Below are 15452 nucleotides of genomic sequence, written 5' to 3' on the forward strand. Positions count from 1 at the left end.
GTTCCCCGGGGGATGGCGATTTCGCTTAAGGACCAATGGAATGGTCTCACCCGGGCACCGGACCATGCAAAATGAACAAGCCCAATGTAACCCACTGACACACTTTTTACAGTTCAAAGTGGGGTGTGGCTATCCCAGCTTTGATGCACCTGTACTGACCCTGCCTTCTGGATGGAAGCGGGGTGAACAGGTAGTGTCTCGGGTGGTTATTGTCCTTGATTACCTTCCTGTGATATCGGGAGTTGTAGGTGTCCTGGAGGGCAGGTAGTTTGGCCCCGGTGATGCGTTGTGCAGAACGCACCACCCTCTGTGGTTGTGGGCGGTGTAGTTGCCTTACCAGGCGGCGATACAGCCCAACAGGATGCTCTCAATTGTGCACATGTAAAAGTTAAATGAGGATTTTCGGTGACAAGCCATATTTTTTCAGCCTTCTGAAGGTGAAGATGCGCTATTGCGCCTTCTTCACCACACTGCATGTGTGCGTAGACCGTTTCAGTTTGTCGTTGATATGTACACCGAGGAACTTAAAACGTTCCACCTTCACCGCTGCTGTCCAGTTGATGTGGATATGGGGGTGTTCCCTTTGATGTTTCCTGAAGTCCACGATCATCTCTTTTGTTTTGCTGACATTGAGTGAGAGGTTATTTTCCTGACACCAACACTCCGAGGGGCCTCACCTCCTCCCCCTAGGCTGTCTCGTCGTTGTTGGTAATCAAGCCTATCATTGTAGTGTCGTCTGCAAACGTAAATATTGAGTTGGCGCGATCATGGCCATGCAGTCGTGGGTGAACATATATTGCTGATGGGTTCCAGTAGTATATCGTATAGCAGCATCAAAACACATAACATTTCCTCAACATATTGAATGCACTGAGGCATAAAATCAGAAATGATTATAACAATATTTTTCCCACATGCAGTAGTTTATGTGTCGGGGGCTAGGGTCAGTTTGTTATATCTGGAGTACTTCTCCTGTCCTATTCGGTGTCCTGTGTGAATTTAAGTGTGTTCTCTCTAATTCTCTCTTTCTCTCTCGGAGACCTGAGCCCTAGGACCATGCCCCAGGACTACCTGACATGATGACTCCTTGCTGTCCCCAGTCCACCTGGCCGTGCTGCTGCTCCAGTTTCAACTGTTCTAACTTATTATTTTATTATTCGACCATGCTGGTCATTTATGAACATTTGAACATCTTGGCCATGTTCTGTTATAATCTCCACCCGGCACAGCCAGAAGAGGACTGGCCACCCCACATAGCCTGGTTCCTCTCTAGGTTTCTTCCTAGGTTTTGGCCTTTCTAGGGAGTTTTTCCTAGCCACCGTGCTTCTACACCTGCATTGCTTGCTGTTTGGGGTTTTAGGCTGGGTTTCTGTACAGCACTTTGAGATATCAGCTGATGTACGAAGGGCTATATAAATTTGATTTGATATATTGAGCTCTCAGGATTTTAAAAACGAATAAAAGAAGAATAAATATATCAAGCAGTTTATATTTATTCTAAATGGCATATATTATTATATTATAAAATGCATTCTCACATTGGCAGCAAAGGCTTCTTCACACAGTCCAATATAAAAAATATTTTTTGTTCAAATTATTTTCATTATTAAAAAGAATTTAACAATTTATTGTGCATAATAGAGCATGCCAGCTTGTTGTCCTAAAACCCGGAAATTAGTTACCTCTGGTTCGTTCAGCCTTTCCTATAGGGAAAATTAATTGGGAAAGAATAGTTTGGAATAAATGGCGAAAATAAGGTTTGAGATTAACACCGGTTTAGATCTTATACGTTTTGTTCTTTGAGCTAATATCAGTCAGTTAACACGGCCTTTATTAATTATGAAGACTTTATGTGCTTTTTATTTTATTTTTTACATAAGTGCTTAAAAATTCACAGAAAGTGACATTAGCTGATGAAGATTATCTTATAGAACCACAGACCTTATTTTCAGTAAAGCTGTTTTGATACTGTAACAACTATTCTAACAGTCTCTTCGGGAACCTACACTCTCACTGTGCTCCCAGATAGGGCATGTTAGGAGAAAAGTGGTCCTCCTGTCCAAGAGGTGAGGCAGAGGCCACAGAGAGGGGAGGAAACATGAGGGCAGACACATGCAGAATGACACACACACAGGTAACAGCTTGGTTCTTTACTCAGGAAGGAGGGCAAAATTTAGATATCTGGGTGTAGGTCTGCATGTGCATTCAAAACACATGTAGCAAAGCACAGCAATCACAGATAAGTACACTAGTGTTTTCACATAGCTAACCAAGGAGGAAAATAATGAAGTAGTTGTTTATCAGGACATTGAGTAGCTGGTTGACTTTACTGCAGCATCCTCTGGATATATTGGAGGTATTATGTTCAACCACGCGAGGGACAAATGGAACCCAAAGGGTTGTTGAAAACCTCTCATATCTTCACACACTTTGTTCCTGAATCCATGCACCTTGGTTGAAATGGGATGAACCACATCATTTCTCCATCAGCACCCTCTGTCCCAGAACAGGTCAAACTGACATGAGCTGTTTCACTAGATCTCCCACTTTCTTGTCATATTGTTCAACAAGAATAAGGTGTCTACCTTTTCAACCAAGGTCAGCGCAATAACGAGGAGCAAATTTGAAGAGAAGTAAAACAAGGATTTTTCAACAACTCAAGAGGACAATGGAAGTTCACTTCAAATATGACAACTTTATAGATTCCCTGCTTCACTGTTGCCTGACAGACATGCAAACCACCACCTCCCGGTATCAAGCTGCCTTGATGGGTTTGGAAGTGCCATAGGGCAGCACACAATTGGCCGAGCGTTGTCCGGGTTTGGCCGTCATTGTAATTAAGAATTTGTTCTTAACTGACTTGCCTAGTTAAATAAAGTTTTTTTAAAAAAGGCAGGGAGAAATGTGAGAAAGTTCTATAAATAACCACATCGTTCTCCAATTCAAGACCCTTGCTGCTCTAGCTTGAGTCCTTTCAAACAGTGGTCTTTGAAGCTTGCGTCTTTACGTTGAACTGAGTAGTGGTGCAACAGGTTAGGGGAAGAGGGCAGTGCTTCACATCATGTGACTTTACCATTTATCTGAAAACCTGTGCTTAACGTTGAGCAATTTATATTATTAAGGCGTCATCTTTAAAACGTGAAATTTCTTCCAGTTTAGATTAATTAAACTGACATTTAGCCCATATGTCAATTGAGTGAAAAATATTTTATTCAATGAGAGAAGGTAACTATACTTTTTCATCTTTGAAAATACATTTCCCCTTCTGACCTGGGACTTGAACCAACCACCCTCCAGATGCTGTCCCACTTCTTTAACCTCTAGATCAGGAATCTTCAACAGTTCCTGAAATGCTACCCTTCTGTAGGTTCACTCCAACCCGTTACCACCAACTTGATTCAGCTCATCAACCTGCTAATTATTAGAGTCAGTGTTATAGAGAATCTTTCGTAGCACTCCCGAATCGTGTTGAGTGCTCTGCTCTAGTACTCACAGGGTCACTTACTATTATCCCTAAAAACACATTAAACCCATCCTGGGGATAACCTAGATAATGACAAAAATCCATGTGTGCACTGTAGATGCTGGTTCAACTCAGTCATATTGGTCAATTGTTTTAACAGGGTGCCTTTTCATGAATCACATTTCACAAGTTTGTCAACGTTGCTTATCATAGTTACTAACCACTATATATGTATCACTTCCTCGTCTAAGATATCAAATAGCAGCTTACACCCAAAATGAATAGCCCTTACAAATACAACACAGACCAACAATTTGTCACCATAAAAAGGCATATGTTTATTTCTTTAAATGTACAGACACCCTCTAGCGGTAGCGGTGCAGCTGCAGGGTATTGCGTCTCTTCCAGGCTGCCCGGCGGGAACCACCCATGGTCAGGTGGAACTTGTGGCCCTTGCCCAGGCCGCGGCTCTTCTTGCCCGCGGACGTCAGGCCACGCATCTCCCTGTGCTTGTGCACAGGCCTGGTGATCCATTGGGTGTCGGGGTTGCGTCTGATAGTCTTGTGGAAGGTGTCGATCAGGATCACCTCAAAGAACTTGTAGGTGGAGTCCTCTCCTACCCAGTAGGAGGCCAGCACCCTCAGGCCTCCACAGTGACGGCCAGCACGCTCCTGTTGGGGAGACCGAAGACCAAACAGGTCAGACAAGTCACATCCAGAAACATAGGTATAAATGTAAATCACTGATATGCAGAGATGTTACACAGCCACAATAATAGCAGGTCAAACCACTCAACATTTCACAACAGATAGAACGTTATACCAGGGGTTGGTCTAATGATGACACTGCCGACCCCAGACTGCCCACGCCCCCCAGGGCGGTAGGGTTGTTATCCCCACTTACAGCACCTTCAAGTCTGTCTACCTCATCCACACTATATACCATCCGTTGAGAAATTCTAGCTGTATGCTTCAATCTAAACTGCATGGGAAAGATCTGAAATCAGTGGCCAATGTCACATTAATTTGAGAGTGAGGCATATACAAGATAAAGTAATCACAAAATCCAATGTGAAGAGAATATTATTCACATTATTCATAGGGCAATGGGGTCAATATGAAATTACTTGTACTTATCCTATGAACTAATATCTGCACAAGTGCCGAGAAGCAGGGGGAATGGTAGATTTGGAATTGAGCATAAATGTGTTAAAATGAAGACAGATCAGTGACATACTTATGCAGTTCTTAGTAACCTCCCCGAAGTGTGCAATCATTCACTACCCTCATGGATTTAAAATAAATACGGAGTAAAATTGTATAGAAAAATTAACTGTTGCCCAAGTTTACACCAATCCTATGCTTTAAGTCCTAGAACAAAGTGAGCAAGTACAACATTGGGGAGTGAGATGAGAATCAGACCACAACCTGGGAGATGCACCTGTACAGGAGCTCTTACCTCAGCAGTGGACTGGAGGCTGCGGGCGAACTTGATCTGGTTGACACCATGGTGGACGGGCTTGCCGTAGGTGGCACCCTTGGGCACGGGCCGCTTGCGGCCTCCACGGCGAACGCGGACACGGTAGATGACGTAGCCTGTTATATGGAGAGAAGTCAGGAAGAGAACAATGATGTAAATAACAATCTGGCATAAGAGATCAGCAACATATCAAATAATAAAATACAATATAAATGGCACAACCACTTGGTCCACCTTTAATGTGAATAAACACTTAAACGGATAAGTGACTCACAGGTATTAATGAAAGCACAAATAAGCGATCAGAATACTGCCTAATCACATCAATAGGGCTACAACACTTCACATATTTAACTTATCACACCATTGCATCTGACAACATCTTATGCCCTGCCTCAGACATGTGGCAAACTTGAGGAGCAAAGGTGACATGAGAAACGATCAACTATGAAGCACAAGCATGCAACAGATTTGAATGGAACAGACACCCACCTTGTTTGCACTTGTACCCTAGTCTGCGGGCCTTATCGGGTCTGGTGGGTCTAGGTGCACGGTGGAGACCAGAGAGCTGACGGTACTGCCAGCAACGGACGCGCAGGAGGAAGCGCATCACGTCGGACTGCTTCTTGCGCCATAGCTCCTGCATATATTTGTACGCTCCCATGTTAGACTAACTGTGAGAAAAGGCAAAGCGAAAAATGTAACCAATGACCACCATTCAATGTTGCGATTTGGCAGTTAGTTGGAGAGAAATAAGGCACCGACAAGTAACATTTGGTAGTTAGCTAATCTTCATTAAAAGCCATGATTTGGCCAAGTTGGCTGGCCAGCCATCCAGCACGTTTAGTTTGTTTACAATGTACCTTGAACTATTCAAGTCATGAATGACATCTTCGGGATACATTTCATTTAGCGGGTATTAAATTAGAGTCTACGGGGAAGTGCTTTTGGGCTAATTTCTGTTAAATTCCAGACCCGCTGGAAATCTGTCTTCTGGAAGCAGGAGGCTCGCAGTAGGCCCCGACGCTTACAGTCCTACACACTGGATAGATGGCTAACACTACATAGTAGGCAATCACTTACCACAACAAAAACACACCAAATAGACACAAGAAAAACCTCAACGCACAAAATACACACATTTTAGAAACACAGAATGTCAATGGCTATCAACTTTCTAACCTCGCTCAGTGGCAGTACATAGAAGACAGATAGGAGACCCGTGCACAATGCAATATTCACATTTTCATCAATTCAAATGTAGAAATTGAGGTACTGTGTTATTAACGACGAACCCCACCAACCAAATCCACAACTATACAACCTGATGGTAATGATTTAATTCTGATTTTTGATGGATTGTACATTTTGAAAAACCACAAAAATACTCGCTTACATGATGGCGTACCAGCCGGAAAGAAAGAGAAAACGTACCCAGCATGCTTTATGAAAACGTCAGTGACACGGTTCAGGTCAGACACGCCTGGGTGTTGTAGTTTATTCCAATGACGTTAATATTTTTCATATACTTTTCACCTAACTTCATAACCTGGGATTTTGATGCTTTTTAAATTTTAGAATTGAAAATCACCACCAGATTGAAAGAAAATAAGCTACTTTTGTACATTGTGCGTTAAAATTTGGTCCACTACACTTTTATCAATTTTACCATTATCATTGGCAGCTGGTAATATACCATTTTCTTTTACATTTATCTATGCACATTACAAATAACATGTATATATTTTATTTATACCGTGCATTTTTTCCTCAAAGTTTGACCCCCACCCCTTGCCTCTGCACAAGCGCAGAGAATCATTGGGATTTCCTTGTTGTCAAAACACAGAATGGATGCTGTGATTTTAGCTAACGTTAGCTAGCTAAATCACTTCAAAGTTACGTAGATACCCAGTTTATTGCTATAATAATTGTAATCTCTCTATTTGTCCAACTCTGTCAGCTTTTAAACCAAGGTACTTATTTTATTGCATCAAGCTAACGTTAGCTAGGTAACTTTGGATGCGATGTTTACGAAGATGCTTCCATAGATAGAACAATGAGCAAATATTTGATGCTTCCCGCTAGTAGTTAGCCAGCTCATCTTCTAGCTATTTTACGTTTCATTTTCTGCTATTGCAGGTTTTTGCGTTATCGAAATGGGGAAAGGTTGCAAAGTTGTGGTGTGTGGTTTGGCATCTGTAGGAAAAACAGCCATCCTTGAACAGCTGTTGTATGGCAATCACGCTGTTGGTAAGTTGATGACTGTAAACTTGAACTTGCCTGTGGTTGTGAGAGATGAACACTGTAAAATGTGCTTGTAGTGTTCAAAGGGAATTAGCATTGCATTGGAAAATGTAGCCTGTAATGTCCAGTTATTTGGAGCAAGACAGCGTTCTACTTTTCTTTCACTATGCAACTTTAGCAGATTAAATCTGTGACTAAGTATATGCATGGCTTCATATGAAGGTGAATTGAAGACCATGATCTGGGGTGAAGCAGAGAACTGATAAAGACCATCCAGCATGGTGTGGGCTTGTTGTGGCCTTATAGCCAATGAAGAGACTATTTATGCTTGATCCGAAAATGTGGTCAGAGGAGCCTTATGGATGGTGTGACCCAATGAGCTACATACTACATTGCTGTGCGCATCTCAAATGTTGTAACAATGCAGAGGGCTCCACATAACTCTGCATTGACATGATTGGCTGATGGTAGGGGAGGGAGGGAGGTCCTGTTTAAACACAAATTCACTTCCTTGACAACTTTCTTCACAACAGCTCTGCATTGCTCCTCCAAGCCAAGAAGTATGAATGCCCTGAATTCTGCAGAGGCCGTATCACTGTAAATGCTGCACGGCCAATGCAGACGTTGGATTGCTGTTCATTGACTATAGCTCAGGCTTCAACACCACAGTACCCTCTGTAATATTCATATGTGTAAACATACTGAATTGTAATTGGATGCATTTTACCGCCATATCATACTGTGCTATGATTGGTTAAGACCACCCAAATGTTTAGGTCATGGTCAGTTTGATCCTGGTTGGCGATACGTGAACATAACAGTTATAGCTAGCTAATAAAGAGCTTCGTTAAGAAATATCCTGTAGTACTGCATTTTATTATTTTGTACAAAGTGTGCAAAACAAGACACCCTCCAAGGTCATCATTAAGCTCTGGGACCTGGGTCTGAACCCTGCCCTGTGCAACTGGGTCTTGGACTTCCTGACGGGCCATCCCCAGGTGGTGAAGGTAGGCAACAACACCTCCACTACGCTGATCTTCAACACAGGGGTGCCATAAGGGTAAATGCTCAGCCCCCTCCTATACTCCCTGTTCACCCCTGACTGCGTGGCCACGCATGACTCTAACCCAATCATCAAGTTTGCAGACGATACAACAGTAGTAGGCCTGATTACCAACAATGATGATGAGCCTACAGGGAGGAGGTGAGAGGCCCTGTCGAAGTGGTGCAAGGAAAATATACTCTCCCTCAACGTCAACAAAACAAAGGTGCTGATTGTGGACTTCAGGAGACAGCAGAGGGAGTACCCCCATCCACATCATGAAGGTGAAAAGCTTCAAGTTCCTCGGCGTACACATCACTGACAATCTGAAATGGTCCAACCATACAGATAGTGTGATGAAGAAGGCGCAACAGCGTCTCTTCAACCTCAGGAGGCTGAAGAAATTTGGCTTGGCCCCTAAGACCCTCACAAAATTTTACAGATGCACCATTGATAGCATTCTGTCGGGCTGTATCACCGCCTGGTACGGCAACTGCACCGCCTGCAACCGCAGGGCTCTCTAGAGGGTGGTGCGGTCTGCCCAACAGATCACACTGCCTGCCCTCCAGGACAGCTACAGTACCCAATGTCACAAGAAGACCAAAAATATCAAGGACATCAACCACCTGAGCCACGGCCTGTTCACCCCGCTATCATCCAGGAGGCGAGGTCAGTACAGGTGCATCAAAGCTGGAACCGAGAGACTAAATAATAGCTTCTATCTCAAAGCCATCAGGCTGTTAAATAGCCATCACTATCCGGCCTCCACCCAGTACTCTGCCTTGAACTTAGTCACTGTCACTAGCCGGCTACCACCCGGTTACTCAACCTCGCACCTTAGAGGCTGCTGCTCTATAGACATGGAATCACTACTCACTTTAATAATGGAACACTGGCCTCCCGAGTGGCGCAGCGGTCTAAGATATCACTAGATACCCGGGTTCGATCCCAGGCTGTGTCACAACCAGCCGTGACCGGGAGTCCCACAGGGCAGCGCACAATTGGCCCAGCGTCGTCCGGGTTAGGGGAGGGTTTGCCCGGGGGGGCTTTACTTGTATCATCATGCTCTAGCGACTCCTTATGGTCGGCCGGGCGCCTGCAGGCTGACTTCGGTTGTCAGTTGAACAGTGTTTCCTCCGACACATTAGTTCGGCTGATTTCGGGGTTTGGCGGGTCATGTATCGGAGGATGCATGACTCGACCTTTGCCTCTCCCGAGCCAGTTGGGGAGTTGCAGTGATGAGACAAGATTGTAATTGGATATGACGAAATTGGGGGGAAAAATACAAAAAAAATCTAAAAAAGAATAATGATGGAACACTGGTCACTTTAATAATGTTTACATACTGTTTTACTCATTTCATATGTACAGTGCCTTGCGAAAGTATTCGGCCCCCTTGAACTTTGCGACCTTTTGCCACATTTCAGGCTTCAAACATAAAGATATAAAACTATTTTTTGTGAAGAATCAACAACAAGTGGGACACAATCATGAAGTGGAACGACATATATTGGATATTTCAAACTTTTTTAACAAATCAAAAACTGAAAAATTGGGCGTGCAAAATTATTCAGCCCCCTTAAGTTAATACTTTGTAGCGCCACCTTTTGCTGCGATTACAGCTGTAAGTCGCTTGGGGTATGTCTCTATCAGTTTTGCACATCGAGAGACTGACATTTTTTCCCATTCCTCCTTGCAAAACAGCTCGAGCTCAGTGAGGTTGGATGGAGAGCATTTGTGAACAGCAGTTTTCAGTTCTTTCCACAGATTCTCGATTGGATTCAGGTCTGGACTTTGACTTGGCCATTCTAACACCTATATGTTTATTTTTGAACCATTCCATTGTAGATTTTGCTTTATGTTTTGGATCATTGTCTTGTTGGAAGACAAATCTCCGTCCCAGTCTCAGGTCTTTTGCAGACTCCATCAGGTTTTCTTCCAGAATGGTCCTGTATTTGGCTCCATCCATCTTCCCATCAATTGTAACCATCTTCCCTGTCCCTGCTGAAGAAAAGCAGGCCCAAACCATGATGCTGCCACCACCATGTTTGACAGTGGGGATGGTGTGTTCAGTGTGATGATCTGTGTTGCATTTTACGCCAAACATAACGTTTTGCATTGTTGCCAAAAAGTTCAATTTTGGTTTCATCTGACCAGAGCACCTTCTTCCACATGTTTGGTGTGTCTCCCAGGTGGCTTGTGGCAAACTTTAAACAACACTTTTTATGGATATCTTTAAGAAATGGCTTTCTTCTTGCCACTCTTCCATAAAGGCCAGATTTGTGCAATATACGACTGACTGATTGTTGTCCTATGGACAGAGTTTCCCACCTCAGCTGTAGATCTCTGCAGTTCATCCAGAGTGATCATGGGCCTCTTGGCTGCATCTCTGATCAGTCTTCTCCTTGTATGAGCTGAAAGTTTAGAGGGACGGCCAGGTCTTGGTAGATTTGCAGTGGTCTGATACTCCTTCCATTTCAATATTATCGCTTGCACAGTGCTCCTTGGGATGTTTAAAGCTTGGGAAATCTTTTTGTATCCAAATCCGGCTTTAAACTTCTTCACAACAGTATCTCGGACCTGCCTGGTGTGTTCCTTGTTCTTCATGATGCTCTCTGCGCTTTTAACGGACCTCTGAGACTATCACAGTGCAGGTGCATTTATACGGAGACTTGATTACACACAGGTGGATTGTATTTATCATCATTAGTCATTTAGGTCAACATTGGATCATTCAGAGATCCTCACTGAACTTCTGGAGAGAGTTTGCTGCACTGAAAGTAAAGGGGCTGAATAATTTAGCACGCCCAATTTTTCAGTTTTTGATTTGTTAAAAAAGTTTGAAATATCCAATAAATGTCATTCCACTTCATGATTGTGTCCCACTTGTTGTTGATTCTTCACAAAAAAATACAGTTTTATATCTTTATGTTTGAAGCCTGAAATGTGGCAAAAGGTCGCAAAGTTCAAGGGGGCCGAATACTTTCGCAAGGCACTGTATATACTGTATTCTAGTCAATGCCATTGTATTCAACTATTGGTGTATATGTACTATTCTATCCTATGTATTCTACAGATATACTAAATATTCTTTCCACATACTGTCCAGTGTCTATACATTCCATCATATATACATATATACACACACAAACACTCCGACATTGCTCACCCTAATATTGATATATTTCTTAATTCCATTGTTTTACTTTTAGATTTGTGTGTATTGTTGTGAATGATTAGATATTACTGCACTGTTGGAGCTAGGAACACAAGCATTTCACTACACCCGCAATAACAACTACTAAATACAGTGGGGCAAAAAAGTATTTAGTCAGCCACCAATTGTGCAAGTTCTCCCACTTAAAAAGATGAGAGAGGCCTGTAATTTTCATCATAGGTACAGTTCAACTATGACAGACAAAATGAGAAGAAAAAAAATCCAGAAAATCACATTGTAGGATTTTTAATGAATTTATTTGCAAATTATGGTGGAAAATAAGTATTTGGTCAATAACAAAATACTTTGTTATATACCCTTTGTTGGCAATGACAGAGGTCAAACGTTTTCTGTAAGTCTTCACAATGTTTTCACACACTGTTGCTGGTATTTTGGCCCATTCCTCCATGCAGATCTCCTCTAGAGCAGTGATGTTTTGGGGCTGTTGCTGGGCAACACGGACTTTCAACTCCCTCCAAAGATTTTCTATGGGGTTGAGATCTAGAGACTGGCTAGGCCACTCCAGGACTTTGAAATGCTTCTTACGAAGCCACTCCTTCGTTGCCCGGGCGGTGTGTTTGGGATCATTGTCATGCTGAAAAACCCAGCCTCGTTTCATCTTCAATGCCCTTGCTGATGTAAGGAGGTTTTCACTCAAAATCTCACGATACATGGCCCCATTCATTCCTTCCTTTACACGGATCAGTCGTCCTAGTCCCTTTGCAGAAAAACAGCCCCAAAGCATGATGTTTCCACCCCCATGCTTCACAGTAGGTATGGTGTTCTTTGGATGCAACTCAGCATTCTTTGTCCTCCAAACACGACGAGTTGAGTTTTTACCAAAAAGTTATATTTTGGTTTCATCTGACCATATGACATTCTCCCAATCTTCTTCTGGATCATCCAAATGCTCTCTAGCAAACTTCAGATGGGCCTGGACATGTACTGGCAAAAGCAGGGGGACACATCTGGCACTGCAGGATTTGAGTCCCTGGCGGCGTAGTGTGTTACTGATGGTAGGCTTTGTTACTTTGGTCCCAGCTCTCTGCAGGTCATTCACTAGGTCCCTCCGTGTGGTTCTGGGATTTTTGCTCACCGTTCTTGTGATCATTTTGAACCCACAGGGTGAGATCTTGCGTGGAGCCCCAGATCGAGGGAGATTATCAGTGGTCTTGTATGTCTTGCATTTCCTAATAATTGCTCCCACAGTTGATTTCTTCAAACCAAGCTGCTTACCTATTGCAGATTCAGTCTTCCCAGCCTGGTGCAGGTCTACAATTTTGTTTCTGGTGTCCTTTGACAGCTCTTTGGTCTTGGTCATAGTGGAGTTTGGAGTGTGACTGTCTGAGGTTGTGGACAGGTGTCTTTTATACTGATAACAAGTTCAAACAGGTGCCATTAATACAGGTAATGAGTGGAGGACAGAGGAGCCTCTTAAAGAAGAAGTTACAGGTCTGTGAGAGCCAGAAATCTTGCTTGTTTGTAGGTGACCAAATACTTATTTTCCACCATAATTTGCAAATAAATTCATTAAAAATCCTACAATGTGATTTTCTGGATTTTTTTTTCTCATTTTGTCTGTCATAGTTGAAGTGTACCTATGATGAAAATTACAGGCCTCTCTCAAATTTTTAAGTGGGAGAGCTTGCACAATTGGTGGCTGACTAAATACTTTTTTGCCCCACTGTATGTGTATGCGACCAATACAATTTTATTTGGATTGGCCATGCAGCGCCTTTTAAGAGTTGAATAACCCTGCTATAGAATATAAATACGGTATTTAACCGAGAGTTGAATGAGCACTGCCTACCTACACTACCTACTAGACTGTTGTGTTGAACACAACCATTGAATGATCCATTGTCTCCTGTCTGTTGCAGGTTCAGAGTCCACTGAGACCCAGGAGGATGTGTATGTGGCATCGGTGGAAACGGATCGTGGTGTAAAGGAACAGTTACGTCTCTATGACACCAGGGGGCTCCACGACGGCCTGGACCTTCCCAAGCACTACTACTCTGTGGCAGACGGCTTTGTGCTGGTCTACAGTGTGGACAGCCTGGAGTCCTTTAAGAGGGTGGACGTCCTCAAGAAGGAAATAGACAAGTCCAGAGACAAGAAAGAGGTACTGGGATTGTGAATGATTGAAACTCTCCCTAAGGATTGATAAGTGTGTGTGGTTTTAACATTTTAGTCAAATGAGCCAGGTTTCATTTATTGTTTTGGTCACAAACAGCTAATCAATCAATCAAATGTATTCATAAAGCCCTATTTACATAAACAGTTGTCACAGTGGTTTTATTCTAAACCGGCGTAGACTCTTAATGGCAAGCAGAAGCACATTGTCCACAAACCAGAACCTCATACTATTGTTGTTGAGTTTAGTTGGAGTGTCCCCTCTTCCGCCGTCTTCCTCCAGGTGATGGTGATCGTGCTAGGGAACAAGACAGACCTGCGTGAGCGTCGTCAGGTGGAGCAGGAGGCAGCGCAGCAGTGGGCACGGGGGGAGAAGGTCAAGCTCTGGGAGGTCAGCGTCACTGAGAGGAACTCTCTCATCGAACCCTTCACCATGCTTACCAGCCGCCTCACACAGCCTCAGAGCAAGTCTGCCTTCCCTCTTCCAGGACGCAAGAGCAAGGGCACGGCGTCCAACGACATATGAACTGAACTCAACCTCAAGAGCACCTAAGTTCCAAGTACTTAAGGGGGGAGATGTTACAGAGTAGGGTTGATGAGTTAGCCAGCCAACTTCAATTAATATTCTGACTTCATATCACCATGACTCTACATTCCATAGACAACCAACAACCCATATTAAGAGCTTTTTATTTGATTTTTTATTGACTAGCAAATCAAGAGATGTATCTTAATGTTTATCAAAGTGAGCTGGCTAAATGAGTGAGCCTGCTTTTTGGTGTCATCATACACCCCTCTGGTTTCAGTGTGTCCCATCCTATGGGATGACTATAGTAGCCGCTGTACAGCAAGGTCTAGGCCCATCTAATGCGCCTTTAGAGTGAGGCATATTACCTAGTGTGTGGCCTACTACCATATAGTGTACGGCATATTACTAGATACTACCTAGTGTATGGCCTACTACCATCTAGTGTACGGCATATTACTAGATACTACCTAGTGTATAGCCTACTACCATCTAGTGTACAGCATATTACTAGATACTACCTAGTGTATGGCCTACTACCATCTAGTGTACGGCATATTACTAGATACTACCTAGTATATGGCCTACTACCATCTAGTGTATGGCATATTACTAGATACTACCTAGTGTATGGCCTACTACCATCTAGTGTACGGCATATTACTAGATACTACCTAGTATATGGCCTACTACCATCTAGTGTACGGCATATTACTAGATACTACCTAGTGTATGGCCTACTACCATCTAGTGTATGGCCCGGTAGCAATAAAAAAAACAATGGTACGACCTTGATCAGGTATGTTGCTCATGTCTGATTATTAAATGTCTGTAAATGGTTGTTTTTGTGTATTTGTTAATACAAAAGCTGTGTAGTTTATTAGCTTTGTACATGTTTTATTTACCTAATTTATTTGTCACTTTACTAAAAACTTCATTCCTAGCGGGTAGGAATGGGATGAAATGTGGCTTCTGTCTCTCCTGAAGTGTACACTCGTTCGGTACTACAAACGTAGAAGCATTGGATTGGTGGAGGCATGGGCCAGGACATTCCACCATATTTCTGAAAGTAATTTTCTGTGAATACTGAGGATGGAGGGATAATTTTAACATTGCCTGTGTCCTTCATGTCTTGTGTGAGACCTAGCTAAATAAATGTCATATTTTATGCTGCTACTTAGTTTGTTTTGTTTGTTGCTGTCCATCTGCTTCCTGACATATGCACATTTCAGTTTGACCGCCATTGAACAATGACTGTATATCAGCAACACACCTATACATTATGTGCTGTATAGGCTAAATACCAATGTTTCAGCAATATGTTATAGCAGATGAAATAATAGATATG

The 15452-nt window shown here is 42.9% G+C and overlaps 2 protein-coding genes across 2 annotated transcripts; one reads left to right on the top strand and one right to left on the bottom strand.

The window, feature by feature from the left end:
* Positions 1-3776: 3776 nt before the first annotated feature.
* Positions 3777-5615, bottom strand: LOC110488158 (large ribosomal subunit protein eL15). Its single transcript, XM_021560244.3, has 3 exons — positions 5435-5615; positions 4922-5058; positions 3777-4134 (listed from the first exon to the last, which is right to left on the bottom strand). The coding sequence occupies exons 1-3, from the start codon at positions 5604-5606 to the stop codon at positions 3829-3831; spliced, it is 615 nt and encodes a 204-aa protein (XP_021415919.1). The 5' UTR covers positions 5607-5615; the 3' UTR covers positions 3777-3828.
* A 1128-nt stretch (positions 5616-6743) lies between these two features.
* Positions 6744-15278, top strand: LOC110488160 (NF-kappa-B inhibitor-interacting Ras-like protein 1). The gene is made up of 4 exons (XM_021560247.3): positions 6744-6915; positions 7082-7192; positions 13326-13567; positions 13862-15278. Exons 2-4 carry the CDS (start codon positions 7099-7101, stop codon positions 14102-14104), a joined length of 579 nt encoding a protein of 192 aa, XP_021415922.1. The 5' UTR covers positions 6744-6915; positions 7082-7098; the 3' UTR covers positions 14105-15278.
* Positions 15279-15452: the final 174 nt, after the last annotated feature.

Source organism: Oncorhynchus mykiss, chromosome 30 (assembly GCF_057628025.1).
Source record: "Oncorhynchus mykiss isolate SJ-2025 chromosome 30, ASM5762802v1, whole genome shotgun sequence".
Classification (NCBI taxonomy): Eukaryota; Metazoa; Chordata; class Actinopteri; order Salmoniformes; family Salmonidae; genus Oncorhynchus; species Oncorhynchus mykiss.

What these genes read in the sequence shown, in the direction of transcription:
- LOC110488160 (XM_021560247.3), top strand. Translation starts at nt 7,099, where the DNA reads ATGGGGAAAGGTTGCAAAGTTGTGGTGTGTGGTTTGGCATCTGTAGGA. An exon ending in GTATGGCAATCACGCTGTTG is followed by an intron (nt 7,193 to 13,325) that starts GTAAGTTGATGA and finishes TGTCTGTTGCAG; the next exon opens with GTTCAGAGTCCACTGAGACC. An exon ending in AGTCCAGAGACAAGAAAGAG is followed by an intron (nt 13,568 to 13,861) that starts GTACTGGGATTG and finishes GTCTTCCTCCAG; the next exon opens with GTGATGGTGATCGTGCTAGG.
- LOC110488158 (XM_021560244.3), bottom strand. Translation starts at nt 5,606, where the DNA reads ATGGGAGCGTACAAATATATGCAGGAGCTATGGCGCAAGAAGCAGTCC. An exon ending in AGGGTACAAGTGCAAACAAG is followed by an intron (nt 5,059 to 5,434) that starts GTGGGTGTCTGT and finishes TCCATATAACAG; the next exon opens with GCTACGTCATCTACCGTGTC. An exon ending in GCCTCCAGTCCACTGCTGAG is followed by an intron (nt 4,135 to 4,921) that starts GTAAGAGCTCCT and finishes TCTCCCCAACAG; the next exon opens with GAGCGTGCTGGCCGTCACTG.